At 40.0% G+C, this 19771-nt stretch overlaps 1 protein-coding gene across 2 annotated transcripts in view; it reads right to left on the bottom strand.

The window, feature by feature from the left end:
* The window catches only part of LOC139352062 (diacylglycerol kinase zeta-like), a 189568-nt gene that overhangs the window by 39064 nt on the left and 130733 nt on the right, over window positions 1–19771 (bottom strand). For both annotated transcript variants that reach the window (XM_070994110.1, XM_070994109.1), the window contains one exon: window positions 11023–11112. In XM_070994110.1, the coding sequence (XP_070850211.1) occupies window positions 11023–11112 (90 nt within the window). The remainder of the gene's footprint in view (window positions 1–11022; window positions 11113–19771) is intronic.

Consider the following 19771-nt stretch of genomic DNA (forward strand, 5'->3'; position numbering starts at 1 on the left):
GTGTGTGTGTGTGTGTGTGTGTGTATATATATATATATTTTGTAAATTCTGTTTATTACATTTTTGGTTTTTCAAAGTCAAATACACAAACATTGCACAGTGAACAAACATTAATATTACAACAACAACAACAATGCTGCGGGACTGAATGAAGTATGTGGCATTAATATCACAGTGAAATAATAATGCACAACACTTGTGCATTAGTCCATACTATATGGTGAGGTCTAACGCTAGAGATATTTCATCTAATTTAAATCCAGATTATAATCGAGTCCCAAAAGTTCCACTGGCTTCCTCTATGTCCAAGTTTTTCCAGGGTCACAACCTCCAAAATCAGATATTTCAGCACAGAGATAGAAGGAGGGTCCTCTCCAACCCACTTTCCCATTATAGCTTTTCTTGCTAGCATTAAAAGCGACTGGATTACATTTTCAATGTCTTTAAGAGAGACAGGGACCTTCCCAAGCAGACACATAAGTGGACTTACTGACACTTGCTGACCTGTTGCTTTATTAACACTTAAACATACTGCCTTCCTGAATGCTTGGATTTTATTGCATTCCCACGAACAATGCAACCTGGTACCTATGCAAGATTTACATTTGGGGCAATTTGGTGAGATTCCTGTTCTATACTTACTATAGATATGCGGAGAGAGATGATGCAAGATATTATACTGCAATTAGAAATGAAAGAAAAGAGAGAGAACTATATATATATAAAGCAAATATAAAAACAAATATTTATATTGAGAAAAGATATACAAAACAAAATATGGATGTGCAAAGTATTACAAATGAATGCGCAAAGTAATGGATGTGCAAAATTTAGTCAAATATGTAACAGATCAGTGAAAAGTCCAAGGGCCATTCAGAGGGAGGAGTTGTACAGGTTGATGGCCACAGGCAGGAATGATTTCCTGTAGCGTTCAGTCCTGAGTTTAGGTGGTATGAGTCTTTCACTGAACGTACTCCTGTGCCTGGCCAGCACATCATGAAGTGGGTGTGAGACATTGTCCATGATAGTCTGTAGCTTATTCAGCATCCTCCTCTCTGACACCACCGTCAGAGAGTCACACTCCATCCCCACAACTGGCCTTGCAGATCATTTTGTTGAGTCTGTTGGTGTCTGCGATCCTTAGCCTGCTGCCCCAGCACGCAACAGCATAAAGAATAGCACTTGCCACCACAGACTCATAGAAAATCCTGAGCATAGTCCAGCAGATATTGAAGGACCTCAGTCACATCAGGAAATAGAGGCGACTCTGGCCCTTCCTGTAGAGAGCGTCAGTGTTCTTAGCCCAGTCCAGTTTATTGTCGATGTGTACCCCCAGGTACTTGTAATCCTCCACAATGTCCACACCGACCTCCTGGATGGAAACAGGGGTCACCAGTGCCTTGGTTCTCCTCAGGTCCACTACCAGTTCCTTAGTCTTTGCCACATTTAGTTGCAGATGGTTCTGCTCACACCATGTGACAAAGTTGTCCAAAGCAGCCCTGTACTCATCCTCATCGCCCTTGCTGATACATCCAACTATCGCAGTGTCATCAGAAAACTTCTGAAGGTGGCAGGTCTCTGTGCAATAGTTGAAGTCCGTGGTGTAGAGGGTGAAGAGGAAGGGAGAGAGAACAGTCCCCTGTGGGGCCTGAGTGTTGCTGACCACTCTGACACGCAGTGTTGCAGGCGCACATACTGTGGTCTGCCAGTCAGGTAGTCCACGATCCAGGACACTAAGGGGGGCGTCCACCTGCATCGCTGTCAGCTTGTCACCCAGTAAAGCTGGACGAATGGTGTTGAATGCACTGGAGAAGTCAAAAAACATGACCCTCACAGTGCTCACTGGCTTGTCCAGGTGGGCGTAGACACGGTTGAGTAGGTAGATGATGGCGTCCTCAACTCCAAGTCGGGGCTGATAGGCGAACTGAAGGGGGTCCAAGAGTGGCTTGATCATGGGCCAGAGCTGCTCCAGGACAAGTCTCTCCAGAGTCTTCATAATGTGGGAGGTCAGTGCCACAGGTCTGCAGTCCTTTGAGGCCCTGGGCCGTGATGTCTTTGGCACAGGAAAGAGGCACGACGTCTTCCACAGCATGGGGACCCTCTGGAGACTTACACACGGGGAGGCGGCTTTTAGTCATTATGGCCCCCGACTGTGGAACAGCCTGCCGGAGAACCTCAGGGCCGCAGAGACTGTTGATGTTTTTAAAAAGAGGCTCAAGACTCACTTTTTTAATCAGGCTTTCAATTGATATGTTTGATTTATCTCATTCCTTTAATCAGGCTTCTTATCTTATCATATTTTAGTTGTATGTTTTAACGACATGACTATTTATTTCATTTACTCAGTTCATTTATAGTTTATCTATAGCTTTCATTTATAGTTTATTTACTATTTATTTCCTTTACTCATCTTATTTCATTCAATGTTCATGTTTTATATGTTGTATTATTTTACTCTATTTTATTTACTTTACTTATTGTCTTATGAACTTTTCTTCTTTTAAATGTGTATTTTATTTTATTTTATTTATTTTTTTTAATTCCAGTGTTTCCTCGGCGGGTCCTCCACACTGAGAGATGTGTCTGATCTGTTGCAGGGGGCGCTGTCCTCGGGCCCTCTTGGCCCGGCTGGTTGGGGGGACTCCCTACCTTGGTGTGGGGTCCACCAGTCTGTCGGGCTCGGGTGGGCCCAGGTGCGGGTTCCCCCTGTGCTCACAGTCCCTGATGTCTCTCAGTGTGGACGACACAAAAGGTGGCATTTTGCTCAGTCATTAGTGCCCTGCCATGTCTCATTACCCCTGCTATCGTCTGCAGTAAGAATGTGTGTGTGTGTGTGTGTGTGTGTGTGTGTGTGTGTGTGTGTGTGTGTGTGTGTGTGTGTGTGTGTGTGTGTGTGTGTGTATGTGCGCGTGTGTGTATGCATGTAGTTGAGGGTGGGTGTTTGTACATACGGAGGGTGGGAGGGATGGGTTTTTATTGTTGCTTTATTTTGATTTATATTGTTTTTAAATCCTGTGAAGCACTTTGTGTTGTATTTTAATATGTATGAAAAGTGCTATATAAATAAAGTTTGATTTGATTTGATTTGATTTGATTTGATTTGATTTGATTTGTATGACCCAATAGCATTCTGAGACTGAACAATAAGACCAAATGAGTATGTTAATGTGGTTGGAAAAAAAAGAAAAAAAAAAATTTGAGGGGATAACAAAAATTGTTGTAATTCTGCAACAGTGGGTCTTACAGTAAACGCTGAACACTGTTGACCTTAAAAAAAAAGTGACGGGGGAATTTTGGTTCAAGAAAAACTTAACATAGGGTTAAATATTGGCATTGTGTTGGCCTGAGCAAAGTAGATAATTGTATCTGTACCTATATCTCCAGGCCATACCTCAGTACCAGTGACTGTCTTCCACTTGTCTTTGATGGGTTTTTGTGATGAATATAAATAGTAATAACATTTTTTAAGTTTTGAATATTCAGGCCTTGGATTATCCATAACAAGTACTAGTTAGACAAGAGTACCTGATACAACCATCAGACACACATACTCATAATCACATACATTATATTGCCCTCCTTCTCATACCTGATCTCTGCATAAGAACTCTAGCTCACTTAAGTCTCTTTTCTAGCCTTTGTGTGTGATTAATGCAAGTGTTGTCTGTCATGTCCGTCAACTTGACAAATTACCACGGAGGCGGTGGCGTGCATAGAGCAGTCAGGTCTCTCAGAGCTCCAGGTGGAAATCAAGTTTTCATTTTCATTAAAGTTAACAGTTGTTTCAACACATCTAACAACTATACGAAGTACTATGGGATCATTTTACTTTATTGCAACCTTTGAAAGCCATGAAGATGCCTGACACGCGTCAAACAAAGCACGTCAAACATTGCATGAAAAACCACATTTCCGACCAGTAAACCCCCGCGAATTTCGTTGATTATCGGCAATTTACGGGAGTTTACGGGGAAGTTCGCCGGCTCCGGATATCATCGGAAACGAACCGTCTGTCGGCGGGGGACGTGGTTATTCGCACATTGAAGCACATGAATGCTACCAACGTTGATCTACTCAGGCTGGCCTGCTGGCTTCACAAACAACCGTTGGATGATCCCACAGGCATTTTAAAAGGAAACCCTCATGTGATTGGATAGCAACTCCAATCACATGAGTGAGTGATCATGATGCGATTGGATGACAACTGTTATTGGTCATCTGTGCACCACAAAAAATAAATAAATAAATACATAAATAAATATATATATATATATATATATGTGTGTGTGTGTGTGTGTGTGTGTGTGTGTATATGTGTGTGTATTTATTTATTTATTTTAATGATTCATCTATTTGACTATCCACCTTCTGAAAACTACACTACCACACAGTAGAACACAAAGAACACAGCTGACAGAAACATTTTGAAAAAGTCTTTAATGAAATTGTGGCAAATAAACACAAATCAACAAGGATCAACCAAATAAAATCAGTGACTACTGGGGAAAAAAAAGCAAGGAAATGTGCAGAGAGGTTCACTGATAAGAGTCTCTGGGTTGGGCCATGCCGCTGGTCCATGGTGCATGAAAAAAAGAGTCTAACGCCTCTGGAATTGCTTCTGTGCTGCCTCTGGGTCATACTGAGTTGGCGTCTGTCACTTTAAAGGGGACTCGATGCAAAGCCTCTTGCGGTGTGTCGCCACATACTTTGGGTCACTCTCCAGCCACTCTTGCAGTGTCTGGCAGAGTTTGGAGAGCTAGGACACTCCTTCTTGCTTCCAGTAGCTGTAAATACAAGTATTAATATAATATTAGTACTGCTAAGAAACAATAACACATGATAACATATGTAACCATGTTTGTCAAAAACAATGCAGCTAATAAATAAAATTCAGCCCATTTTTACATTGTTGTGAAAATAAGGCGGCATTCATGGGACTCTTACCCACTTCCTCCTCTGTCTGCTGCAAGCTGAAATCTTCACAGCTGCTGCCTGATCTGAAAGAGCTGGCTGGGCATACCTGAAGCTCCTCCACACCATCTCATAATATGTCTTACAGGCCGCTGGAAGAAAATATATATTCATATAAGAGAGGCTTCAATAAAAACAACAACAACAACAACAACAAAAAGAAACAATAGAAAGGGGTTTAAAAAAAAAAAAAAAAAAAAAAAAAAAACCTTACATAAAAGGACTCCTCTGTCCACACCATCCATGTCTGGACTCCCAGTTAAAGTGGCCATCAAGTGTGACGTCACCGCTTCGTTGTGGGACGAGTTCAGTCTGTAAAACACAAAAAGTACAAACAGGTCATGCAACGTTTACATTTACTTATATTCTGCAGAATAATTCCTGTGTTTTTCTGTGTTTTATTAACTTACCCCCGCTCAGGTTCATATTGCCTGTCGTTTCTGTCACTATTGTGCAGACGCCGCACCTTGTCCTTTAAAATACGAAATACATTGTCATGTTAAATGTAACGTGAACGGTTACCAAACATTCGGAACTTAGTGCAATAAGAATAATAAAGGTTTGGCTGCCTAAAAACTACACGATGTAGTATTAAATGCTAACGTTACTTACGTAACTTACGCACCCGTCTCTTCGTCTCCACAGCTGCAGTTCGGTCGGGGCTGCTCCTCCAGAGCGAGCAGTCTGGCTTTTATCTTGGCCATTCTCCTCGCCAATTGCGCGATTAGTTGCGTTAGCAGCCGAGACAATCCACTGAAGACGCTCAGCAGTTTCTTCTCTAAATTGTTTGGACTTTCTGGATATGGTCGCTCCGCAGCCAGGCCGTCCGCTAGTCGCAGAGCAGTGCCTTCTGGGATGAACTGAAGATGACATCCGGCCATTGCATGAACAGAGTTAAAGTTCACAGACTCGCCGAGGTTGTTTTCTGCCAACGTCATTGCGTCAGAGGAGGCGAGACAATTTTTGTTGCGTAGAAAGAAAAACATGCTGTGATTTTGCTAGGTATTTCGATTTTCTAGTTTTGTACCCGCACATTTTATAAAACATGTAAACTTCTTTAAAGTGACATCATCGAAAATTTAAAAAAGAAAAGTTACTTTGGTGTGTTCCCTTTTTATTCCTACTTAAAGAATCATCAGTGGACTGACCCTGCTGGAATTTTGCAAGCTAATCACACAACCATTTTTCATCTGGTGTGGTGGCAAAATGCGAAAAATTGTGACTAGTGTCCAAGAACTGTAGATGCTTGATTTAGTGGATTTAAGTGGAAAATGAAAGGCTTTTGAGGGTCAGGACACTGTATGTAACCTATAAAATTATTTAAACACACTTTTGAATCCTCATGAAAAAAGAAAAAACCTTTGTATTCTGTAGGCACAGAACACACACACACACACACACACACACACACACACACACACACAATCCCAATTTGCGTTTGTATAGCTTGCAGCATTCACATTTACATTTTAACACCTCATGGTCACAGGGGCTGAGAGAGAACTTCCATGGCAATTTACAGTGACGATAATTGACGGAAATTCTACTTTTCATGCAGTGAAACAATCAGACACGACTGCGGACAATGGGCCTGATGCAGGTGAAGAGTCGTTGCCTTTGTGGGAGAAGATTTCAGATAAAATTTTGGAAACAATCAACAAATGTTTTGACCATTTAGAGCATAAACTTGAAGACCTTATGAGCACTCAGTTGGTACTGACTGAGAGAACTGTTGCCACAGAGGAGCAAGGCACCGACCACGAGCAACGCATTCAGACTTTGGAGCTGTGTATTTCTGATATGAAAAAAAGCAATGAAAAACTGTTAACAAAAATTGATGACTTGGAGGGACGATCTAGACGGAATAATGTTAAGATTGTGGGAATACCGGAGGGTGAGGAAAAGGGCAAGCCAACGGACTTCATCACGGAGCTGATACTGAGGTTACTCGGGGTGAATAACTTTGCAAAGCCTGTGACGGTGGACAGAGTGCACCACATACCTGTGCCAAAACCTGTAGATGTTAAAAAGCCAAGGAGCATCATCGCCAGAATTCACTTAACGTTAAGTAAATCTAATCTCTATCTTATCTAAATGGAACAATTTCGCTCTTATCATGGAATGTAAGGGGCCTTGGCAATGACAAAATGCGGGAAGGTTTTTCCTCATTTGGATTTATTGAAGGGGGATATTTTGTTTTTACAAGAGACTCATACTGTCAAAGCTACTGAAAACAAACTAAAACCAAACTGGATTTCACAGGTGTACCATGCGCCTTTTACATCCCAAGCAAGGGGGGTTGCAATTCTCTTTCGAAATAGTATCCCTTTTGAATTGAAATCTAAAATTATTGATTCAAATGGGAGATTTATTTTAATCTCTGGATGTGTCAATTTATTTCCTATTACCCTGTTGAATATCTACAGGCCTAATTCTGACGATCCTACCTTTTTTTCGTAAAGTTTTTGATTTACTCCCAGAAGATGGATCATCTAATATTGTAATTGGAGGGGACTTTAATTGTTATTTAGATGTATCTTTAGACAGATCATCCACTAAACCTCCTCCAACCATTAATGCTGTTCAGACCCTCAATCATTTAATTAAATCAAGAAATTTGGTAGACATCTGGAGAATACAACACCCTGACGTTAGAGAATATTCCTTTTACTCAAATGTTCATCAGACCTATACTAGAATTGATTATTTTATAGTTGATGCCGGTTTGATTTCAACCATCAGAAATGCATTGTATCATAATATATTAATTTCAGATCATAGTCCTGTTACACTGCAGCTGCAGTTATCTCTCTCTAGACCAAATACAACTGGAAATTTAATCCTCTACTTCTGAGAGAACCTGGGTTTAAGGAGTACATGACCAAAAAGCTAACTGATTTTCTTGAGATTAATGATAATAAAGAAGTTTCAGACTCTATGCTTTGGGAAGCACTTAAAGTTACTGTGAGGGGATGTATTATTTCTTTTGAAACCTATAGAATAAGGGAAAAAATTAAGAGACGTAAAGAAATAGAACAAGAAATAACTCAAATTGAACAAATACATGAAACCTCTTTACTACAGTCTGACTATAACAAGATTCTAAGATTAAAATCTGAGTATAACTCGCTAATGGGAAGTGAAATTCATAACCTTCTACTCAAGACAGACTTAAAGACAAACAGAACAGGTGAACAGGCAAAATCAGCTATTTACAAAATACAGTCAAAAAAATGGGCAACTACTTACAGACCAAAAAGATATTAATCAATGTTTTAGAGACTTTTATACTTCTACTTCCATAGCAACAAATAGAGATTATTTTCAATTTTTTGATTCTTTGAATCTGCCACAGTTAAATGATAGAAACCAGAAATCTCTGGAAAGGGATTTTTCTGTTGTTGAGCTAAATGAGGCAATCAAGGCATTTCCTACTGGTAAGTGTCCCAGACCAGATGGACTTGGAGCTGAGCTTTACCAAGCATTTAAGGACATTCTAACTCCTTACTTACTCAGGATGATAAAAGACTCAGTAACTAAAAATAGACTTCCACAGTCTTTGTACAAAGCAAACATATGTCTGTTATCAAAAAGTGGAAAAGATCCCACAGATCCTGCTAATTACAGGCCTATCTCTCTGCTTAATCTAGATCACAAAATTCTAACTAAAGTTCTTTCTACCAGATTAAATAAATTAATTGAAACTATTATTCATCCGGATCAAGTAGGCTTTATCCCAGGTAGGCTTTCTTTTTTTAATGTGCGTCGAGTGATGAATACACTGTACTCTGACACATGTAAAAATACCAAAGTAGCTGTCATAACATTGGATGCCCAGAAAGCATTTGACTCCATTGAATGGCCGTATTTATTTGAAACTCTAAAGAGGTTTGGTTTTGGAAAGACTTTCATGGATTGACTTAAAATGATTTACTGTTCTCCTGAATCCTCTGTTTTAACTAATAATGTCTCATCAGAGCCATTCAGCTTATATCATGTATATATATAGCATTGGAGCCTCTGGCAATTGGGATTAGAAATCACCCACACATAAAGGATATAGCAGCCGGTGAAACTTAATGCGGATGATTTACTTATCACTTTAATAAATCCTGAAGAAAGCATTCCCCATCTTTTACAGTATATAATGATGTTTGGCAATTTTCTGGTTACACAATTAACTGGGATAAAAGTGAACTTATGTTCACTAATGAAAGTAAGATTGTAAAAAATTGTCCCTTCAAGATAGTCCAGGACTATATAAACTACTTAGGCATTTAAATCTCCAAAAGTCCAAAACAGTTGTTAAAATTAAATTTATTAGAGGGCAGAGATAAATTAAAACGTAGCATAGAATACTGGAGGACTCTACCGCTATCTATGATGGGCAGAGTTAATGCTATAAAAATGGTATCACTACCAAAATTTTTTTACCTTTTTCAAAACTTACCAATTTGGATCGCATCTGATTTTTTTAAGAAGCTTGAGACAATTGTTTTTAGATTTTGTTTGGGGTTACAAAAAACATAGACTCTCCAAAAAACATTTATACAGGCCAACTCAGGATGGTGGTCTTGGTCTTCCAGTATTTAGGGATTACTATTGGGCAGCAAATGCTAGGGCAATGGCATACTGGCAGTGGAGTTCTCCAGACCACCAGTCACTCAATTTTGCCCCCCTCTGGCTAAAATTGGAGCTTGCATCATTGAAAAAACCATACTCTTCCCTTTCCTCCTTACTTTTTACCAACCTTTCTTCTGCTATTAAATCAGTTAGTCATAGCTTTGTTGTGAGAAATTCTTTTAAAATTCTCAAGACACTTTGTGCAAGAAAACATCCCTCAGTTTGAGTGAAACTGTGATAGACATGCTCTTTTGGAATTGTTTTCTCTTTTACCTAGCAGCAAGAAGCTCATTACCAGTCTTTCAGAAGACACACTATCTGCCGACAGTATTAAGAAAGCTTGGGAAAGACAAACTGTTGTGTTTTCTGACCAACTGTGGAAGACTGCTCTTTCCCGTATTCATAGTTGTTCAATAAATAGTAGACATAGGTTGATACAGTTTAAAGTAATTCACCATTTTTATTACTCTAAAGACAAGCTTCATAAGTGTGATAAATGTAAAGTCAGTGATGGTGCAATGTTGCATTTATTTTGGGACCGTCCGTTAATCTACCAGTTCTGGGTCAGAATTTTTGTTTTTTCTCTGAGGTTTATAAGAGGAAGCTCCCTCCTGACAGGAAATTTGCTCTTTTTGGAGCCTCAGAGGACTCATCAGTGCTCCCTGCACACATACAAGCAGATCTCTTAATGGACATGGTGTTAGCAAAAAAAAAAAATTATTCCAAAAAATTGGAAAACACCAACTTCACCATGCTTCAAAAACTGGTTGCATGAATTGGTTTCAGTCATTCACTTAGAAAAACTGCAAAACAGTAATCTTTAATTCCAACTCAAATTGGAGAAAACATTTGGAATCATGACCGGCTCAGGGTGTACCCCACCTCTCGCCCACCGAAGCTGGGATAGGCTCCAGCCCCCTGCAACCCCGAAAATGATAGGCGGTATAGAAAATGGATGGATGGATGGCATTTGGAATCATCCTAATCACATTTCTATTCATTGTTATTTTTCTTTTATTGCTCGCTGTTATTCTGTGTACAAAGATGTTTAAGGATTATCATGGCAGGCTTAATGTATATTTTCTGTGCCCTTTGTCAAGAGTCACTATGAATTTCTCTTTTTTTTTCCCCCTCCTCATTAGTAAGAAGTGTGTGTGTGTGTGTGTGTGTGTGTGTGTGTGTGTGTGTGTGTGTGTGTGTGTGCGCGCGCGCGTATTGGTGACCGTGTTGGTTGGTTGGGGGGGGGGGCTAAGAATGTGGTTGGGGATATGATTGTTTTCCTTTTTTGTTACCACAAATCTGTTAATAAAAATAATATAACAAAAAACCTTCACAAATTATATGTTTTATCAGTCTTGTTGTACTTATACTGTATCTTATTTTTGTGCTAAAAACAAGAAACATATAACAAAGTAAGAGCATACTAACCTGCTGAGTTTGCTGGCAGTAGGTGTTAAGCTGTGTGTTAAAGCTTCAGCTGCAGTGCTGTCACTGTTCACTCTCTGCCTCTGGGAAGAACTGTAGCAGAACACAGAGGAAACAAAGTCACTGAACAAACTCTAACTCAGCTAGAGACAGCTTACAGTCAGGACTGAATGTTTCCTGTACTGAGTTCAGATATTTGCTGAGGCCTTCAGCTTCTAGACAGCCACAGGAATGTACAGAGGGGAGATTTAGAGCATGTGAACCATGCTGTCTGTTAATTCATCTGAGACTTTAATAGTTTTTAAAATGATTTTCCCTGACAAATATACATGCCTATATTCCTAAAACTTCCTCCTAAATGAGAATCTTACTTTGATATACCTGTGAGGTTCCTCAAATAAATATACAGTGTATAAGAAGGCAGCACCAACTCTGAATCCGTAATGCAAGAGATTTTCACATCAGAATCAGAATCAGAATCAGAGTCAGAAAAAGCTTTACTGCCAAGTACGATTTTACGCATACCAGGAATTTGTTTTGGTGAAGTTGGTGCATGACAAATCTTCTAGAATAAGCTATTAAAAAGTAAAAAATGTAACAATATAAACATATACACAGTCTGTTTTTTTTTTTTTTTTTTTTTTTTCAGAATAAAAAGAGCAGTCCAGCTGGCAATGATACAGTAAAATAGCTGAGCGTTAATGTAACGCATAGAGTTATGGCAATGTCAGTGAACTAGATGTCTCAGGCTCTGCACTAACAAGGTAATCTGGAGAGAATCTGTGTCGACTACTTTTAACCACAGCATGCATATGACACTCAAGTAACACTGTTTTTACCCCAGTCTGAAACCTAGGTGGTAATATGAATCTCTGCATCTAGCTGATACCTCTGAGTGGATGTTTACACACCACCTAAGGCTCAGCCATGAACAAGACAAAGCTGCTATTGTCAGGAAGCCTCCTTCCTCCTCCCTTTCCCTGTGTTCCCCTATCCCTCTGTGTCACGTAAGTCTCTCCTTGTGTTTGCCCTTGTGTGTGCGTCTGGACTGGGCGTTCCCTGCAATCTCAGCTCATCTACTCCTGCTCCCAGTGCCAATCAGCCACTACAGCTGCAGCCAATCCACACTTATCAACCACAGGATAAACCAGATTTTCGCACCAGTCTTTACAAGATTGTTGTACTCACCAGCCTGGTAACAAGTCTCAGCCACTTTGCTCACTCTTGTGCTTTATTACAGCTTCAGAGTTTTGAATTGTCTGTTTTTTTGTGGGGCAAATCTATATTCTCCTTGTCTCTCAGGATCATCTCCTCCTGTCTCTAACCTGCCACGAGTGCCCAGTTTCAGCCCACCACCCAAAGAACCTGCCAACTCACCTGACGTACCTGCCGCTTTCTATCTGGATCAACTAGGAACATCTCCCTGTGAACATTATCCACTTTTGTGACAATAAATCTTTTTTTTTCCTTTTTTCTTTTGTCAGCCCGGATGATCAGCCAGTGACACTACTTCACAACTACAAGGGGGCCCAGCTACCACTCAAGAAATCATGACTGTTTTCTGCCCTGACTCCAGAATAGTGGAAAAAACTCCCCACTGACATCACGACAGCAGAAACTCTTCAGATCTTCTTACACAGACTCATCTGTTCAGACTGCACCTCAACCCATAAAAAAACCTTTTACTTGTTGTACTTGAAGCAGTTCAGCATGTTTTATGGAGTTGGTATATCTGCATGATTCTTGCAATTTTAGTCTTGTATCCACATGGTTAAACACACTTATTATAAGTTGCTTTGGATAAAAGCGTCAGCTAAATACATGTAATGTACTCCTCCACTATGGAAAATGTTTACAAATGTCTGGCTTTGAGACTATTCTGTCTCTTACCAACAGCCATCATTTCTTTGAGAAAACCAATTTTGCTGTTGACAAGTCAGTTCAAGGTCCTCATTTGTTCTGGTAACAGCTGCATCAAGTGGTCTTCTTCAACAGACTGAGTTAGCTCAGATGCCACAGAATGGTAGATGTTCAAACAAGATTTCTCATTCATGCTGACATAAAAGTTTAGCTTGACACTTTAGTCTTGACCAGACAATATCTTGAGGCCCACTTAAGTATTGTACATGTGATCTATTTTGTTATTTATATTATATATTTATAAGTACTACAACTAGAATTCTGCTTTGTGGTTCAAATCACAAAAACATTTGTCACAATGATAAATACAGCTCTCCTGTGCATGCCAACCTCACCATGATATACAGTGTTTTTAAATGTAAAAATAAAGTCAAGCATTCGTAATGTTTTATAGTTGTTAATGTTGTTCAGTCTGGTTTCCTCTCTGTTTGTGTTGAAACCATTACTCGGTACACTAAATATAACCTTTTCTGCCACAAACACATCTGCCATAATTGGTCAAATTGACAAAGTCTTCTTTCCTGAAATATATCTCATTAATATTTCAGAAATTCCCTAACCTAAGAAGACCATGATGTCTTGTGAGTCTTGTGTCTGCAATAAGACTTTCACCTGATGCTGAAGTGTAAACTAGCAGTTTGTGAGCTATCACAAAAATCATTTTAAAAAACAAAATGTTTTGTGTGTAGGTGTCTTTCAGTGTGTTTGTCAGAGAGACAGGGAAAGAGAGAAGCAAAAGAGAGAGAGGTAATTATAGTGGGAGGAATAACGTTCACCTCTGGCCCTGCGTGGGCAAACTGCGGCACTGTTTGTGTGAGAGTGTGTGTGTATGTCTAAGTAAAGTATATTGGTGTGACTCTTGAGTGTTCTGACATGCATTCCATTTCTCTCTCTATCCACTGTTTATCTGACTATATCTTTCTCCTAAACCCATTTCTCCCTCACTCTGCTCCTGCCTCTCGGTCTCATCTCTCCTCCTCATCCTCCTACTCAGTGCACTCAGCATTGCAAATCAGTCCGCCAACACACACGCACACGCACACGCACACACACACGCACACACACACACACACACACACACACACACACACACACACACACACACACACACACGCACGCACGCACGCACGCACGCACACACACACACACACACACACACACACGTGTGCACACACACATACCCAAAGGGAAGTGTTGTTAGGATCAGCAGGTTGTGTTTTTCTGCCTATTTTCACATTGTACCTGTTGCTTTATTTATTCCCTCTTTCTGTTGTGTATGCAAATCCATCTATGTTCATTTTGGATGTTTACACAGCAGCTAAAATGACAGGAGCAATATTGTGATCCTGTAAGCATTTATATTACCACATTGTCATATTGTCTTAATGGCTGTTTCAATAATCAAAGTATTCTTGGCTACAAGATGTCACATAATTTTACTCAGAATAAAATATAGTCACAGGCTCTAAACCAACAGTCTTTTGCAGTCGTCATTGTTAACAAGTGTCAGTTAACTTCCAGGTTGCTGTCAGTGTAGCATGTCCACTTATACTAATAACAAGAATTCGTTACTAAAATGGTACAAAAGAGCACTGATGCTATGAGTAAACACATTAAATTATGTGTTCAGGAACAGAGAGACAACATTAACATTAACAACATACGTAATATAATAACATTAGATATTACAGTTTTTCATGATCATGATATTAAAAAAAAAAAAAAATTCTAAACTCTATAATATCATAAGGAAACCATAAATGGGCACCTGCAGTTTCAGGTTTCTTTTCAAAATCTATTTATTGTAAATTCCAATTTATTGTTCTCAGAAATGTTTGTTCTTGGTTTTCTTTCTTTCCACTTGTCTTCTGCTTCTCACATACAGACAAACCCGCAGGGAGTGGAGCGTTCATGTCCTCACAACAACAATGGTCAAATGCTTAAAAGCATATATTTAGGATTAGCTGACATGAAGCTCTGAGTCACAAAACATAGTCAGGGAGGTCAGTGTGAATCTGTCAGATCAGAAAACATTTATGTGGCTCATTTTCATAGGGGATGACAGTTTGATGTTTAGTTTGTTCTGTTTGCCAACAACGTGATAGTTAAACAGTGTGAAGGGATTTTTAAAAAGTAAAATAAACCTAATGCGTTACTTTTGTAACTTGTAACAGTAATTGTTTGGGCTGGGACTGTTTAGTTTTGTTATTTCCTGTTTTATTTTGTAGCCATCCCTGGTGTGTCAAAGTTTACTTTACTTCCTGTGTTTTCCCACACTTGTGATTGTTTGGTTGTGTCCACCTGAGTGTAGTTAGTTCTCCTCCCCTTTCTATTTAAGTAAGTGTGTTTCCCATGTCTTAGTCGCATCATCCCTTATGTATGGCTTTCCGGTTCCCTGTGTTTCCTGTGAGTTTTTCTGGTATAGTCCCCGCTATCTCTGTTGTTTTGGATCCGTATCTTGTTTTCCTGGAGCTTGCTTTTGTTTGGGGATTTTTGAGCTCTGTTGGGTTTTGTTTGCCTTATTTTGTTAAATAAATCATTTGAACGGCGTTGTTTTTTCAATGGCTACGCATCATAACAGTAATATGTAACCAATAACATTTTGGAACTGTTATTAAAATCGACCCTTATTAAGCCCCATCCTAGTGTTGAAGGACCCATCAAGCCTTCCATTCTCATACTGCACATATGAAGTTTACAGTGATAGTGTGGCAGATTTACCATCTAAATGTGCAATCATTTTTGAAACACTAGGTCTATTCCTCACTGATTTTGATGACTAAAATAATGACATTTGCTAGCAGATTTTATAAATGCAGTGTTAATAAGTGCAACACTGAGGTACCCCCAGTAAAAGGACCACAGATCTCTGTGGAAATAAGGAGAAAGAAGAAGGGATGCAGAGCTGGTGTGAAGTGTAGAGGGAAGAAAAGATAGTATACACCATTCATAATGTCTCTGTTATGGGGAGTGTGAGATCTATCCCCAGTAAGATGGAAGACCTAATGATGCTAGGCTTGCTGCAGAGGGAGTACCAGGAGTGTAGCATCATGTTCTTCATGGAGACGTGGCTGAATGAAATCACGCCATTTTCACATGTTACTTTCGATAGCTTTCAATTAATAATGTTGTAATGTTTGCAAACATGTGATGGTGTAACCAGGAGCACATCAGTGTAAAGGAGCAATGCTGCATGGCGACATAGAGCTGCTACCTCTTACATGTCATCATGATAACGGTGTACATCCACCAGCCTGCAAATTCCTTCACACCGTAGTTTCACAGCCGCAGACATCACACTCCCTGCCCCTCCTCCTCATCTCCAGAGACTTCAATCAAACTTCCCTGTCTCCCACTCTCCCCACCTTCACCTTATATGTTAAATGCCACACCAGAGACAATAGAACCTTGGACTTACTGTATCCTAACACAAAGGACACCCTGTATCATGGACTACATAAACTTCTGTGTGGGAAAACAATGTGCGTACCAGAAGGGTACATTGTTTCCCAAAGAACAAACCCTTGGTTTCTGTGGAGCTAAAAGCCCCACTGAATGGATAGAAGAAGGTTTTTAGATGTGGGGACAAAAATGAGCTGAGGAGGGTGCAGAGGAGGCTACAAAGGGAGATAAGTAAATGCAAGGACATCGACAGGAGGAAGTGGGAGGAGCCCTTTCAGGGAAAAACGCAAGACACATCTGGAGAGGCCTAAAAATCTTTGACCACACCAAAGACAATTGGAGGGGCCCAGAATCTGGAGGCCAGAAATGGGCAAAATAACTGAATCTGTTTTTCAACTGATTTGCTTTTACCCTGACTTCAGACACAACACTGACAGCTGTCATCTGCAGAAGTTCTCCAATGATAGAGCCATCGTCAAACATGCATAACTGGGGAGCAAACTGGAATGCAGAGAGATTAGCACCAAATTTGTTGAATGGTGTGAACTGAACTACCTGCACCTAAATGCCAGCAAGACAAAGCAGATGGTGATAAACTTGAGCAGGAAGGTGCCACAGACACCGGTGAATATCCAGGGTTTGGACATGAAGATTGTGGACAAGTACAAATACCTGGGTGTTCACATCAACCACAAACTGGACAACTCATAACACAGATGTCCTGTATAAGAAGGGCCAAAGTTCTCTACATCTGCTGAGAAGACTGAGGTCCAACGAAGTGTGCAGGACACTGTTAAGAACATTTTATGACACTGTGGAGGCATCTGCAATTTTCTATGCAGTGGTCTGCTGGGGCTGTGGGAGCTTAGGAATATTTTTTATTGTGTCATATATATGCTACCCTGCAAAAGTACAGCAACACTATATTTCTTTATCCATATTTTACTCATGCGCAATGAATTTTTTTTTCATTGTGAAACTGAACCATCCTTCTCAAGACAGTACTATTTTATACTCTTTTTGTATATAATATACATACATATCTAGCAGAACTGACCTATCACTGACCCTCTTTCCCCCTCTTTGGCATTCCTTCAAAAGAGTAACTTTTAAGAAATATTTACAACTTTCCTACAAACTTTGTCTGAGATTCTACCATGGAACCATACTGCCATCTAGAGGTTTGCAGCAGTTAGGTTGAATACACTTGACATGAGACAGTTATTAATATTAACCATAATAGTGATAATCATTTTTGGGCAAATGTAGTCTACGGTAGACTACATTGAAGGGTAGACTGTCTACCCTTCTATTAATTTGTTGCTATGTTCTGGTAATTATATCTTAAGTCATCATATATATTAGGATGAGTATTAGAAATCGTGATCTGGCTTATTATTAAATGTTGTCATCTACTAAAAACTAAAAACTAAAAATGCATGTCGTGAACGATGTTGAAATGTCCTTGCAAATTGATCATTTAGAATATATGTGATTGACCATAGTGAGAAGCAGATGAGTCCCTCGTAAGAATCATCAATTAATCCTCACTTTATAAAGTGAAATCACATCGCTCACCTGAAAGCTGTCCCACATGCGCGAGCCTATTGGTAATTAGACACGCCCTGGAGCAATACACTGTCTGCAACATGCAGCGGCCAGGCAGTCTGAGTCTTAGTTTTCCGTCTATCCTCTTCTAGTCTAGTTGTCCTTTTGTCTTTGTGTTTTTGTTCCGTTGTTTTCCAAGTCTTTTGTGCTGCTCATAGTCATGCCAAGTAACTTGATTTCATTCTTCAGAAGATGTATTTTTCTAGTTTTCTCTCCTTAAAACTTTAATTTTTACTCACCACACTAAGCCGCATGATTTTTTTTTTTTATTAGTAAAATTCTCGTTAAGTAATAATCGACTGGCCATCGAAGAGGTTATCAATCTTATTATTGATAAATCTAAAGTCTTGCTTCACGGTTACCAACCAAGCTAAAGACCTGCAGCCTGCTGCTAACCTGCTGGTCCGGGTTAGATAACCATTTGAAGCGGTTCCTTGCCTGCTGCCGACACCGTAGAACTCCAGCTCCTGAAACATCTCTGTCCAACATCGGCTCTCAACCTTGGTGTGCCTGGTTTGTTCACTGGACCTCCGAGTAGATCAAGCTACGGATGACTACTGGAAGCCTCTTCATGTCAGTTTTGAGCAGGCCTTGACAGGAACGTCCCTGACAAATAGGCATGCAATAAGCGGGTTTGAATAAGAGTTGGTCCGTGAGGTTATGATACCGTTAATTTACCTAAATTCTTTCAACCATTTATTCAAGAAATGAACTTTCTATTTGCGTCCCCCATTTTTCCCTTAAACTACTTCTCACTACTTCTCACACAAACTCATTCTGCCATTGTTTTGCCATAAGTTTCTCTCTGTTGTGGCCGTGGTTTGGTGATCTGCTCTGACTCTGTTTTGTGTGTTTTTTCAGGGCTGGAACAAGGCAGGGGCAGGGCTAATCTTTGCAGGGGTTGAGCAGCTCCTGACACACCTGTCACCTATCTCCCCTAATCAGGACTCTCCTTCTTAAGCATGCTTCTCCCACACTCTGATGCCAGATGGTCACTTTGCTCATGATAGTGTTTCTCGCCTCAGCATTTATCTCCAGGTTCCTGCCTTGTGTTCTCCAGCTGTTCTTGCCTTCGTGCACGCTGTGATTTTGTGAGTTTTGTTTTCCTGCCTGTGTGCTAACCCTTTACGGAGTTTTTTGTTCTAAGTGTCTGTCGAGTGGTTCTCTAGCACTTGTGGTTCTTTTGTTTTGCCTGTGTGCTTTTTCCCCCAGCGGAGCTTTTGTTTCCATACCAGTGACTGTTGAGTTTTCTCCAGCACCTGAGTTTCATCCTGCCTTGTGAGTTTTTCCCCGAGTGGAGATTTTTGTTTTTGTATGGTGGCTGTCGAGTTTTCTCCAGCGTTTATTTTTGGACTTTTTGCCTGTGTGCTTTCCCTTAACGGAGTTTTGTGTTTTCTCATTAGAAACTGTCGAGTGTCCTCCAGCAGAGACTGCCCTATCCGTTCCCATTATATCGGCTCCCTCAGTTGTTACTTCTTTTGTTGTTACTTTTCTAAAATAAACTGTGAATACCGTCTCTGCATCTGAGTCCTGCTTCCAGAGTCCTTAACACTCTCTGCAATGGTTTGTGTTATTTCATATCACCTATATCCTCTGTAGAGTTTACGCTTCAGATTATCAGACTGGTCTACTGTTGGTTCATTCATTATCCTTACATCAGCATTTGAAGAATCAATAAATAAAATCCTTCTTAGCTGAGGAAGGTTGGTGCCCTGGCATTTTATTAACGAATGCAACATCAAATTAAGTTAATTCCCCTACACATATAATTGATTTTATTTTGTACTCCTTTTATTGTCTATTTGTTCTTTTTCTGCATTTC

The sequence above is a fragment of the Chaetodon trifascialis genome, chromosome 24 (assembly GCF_039877785.1).
Source record: "Chaetodon trifascialis isolate fChaTrf1 chromosome 24, fChaTrf1.hap1, whole genome shotgun sequence".
In the NCBI taxonomy this organism is placed as follows: domain Eukaryota; kingdom Metazoa; phylum Chordata; class Actinopteri; order Chaetodontiformes; family Chaetodontidae; genus Chaetodon; species Chaetodon trifascialis.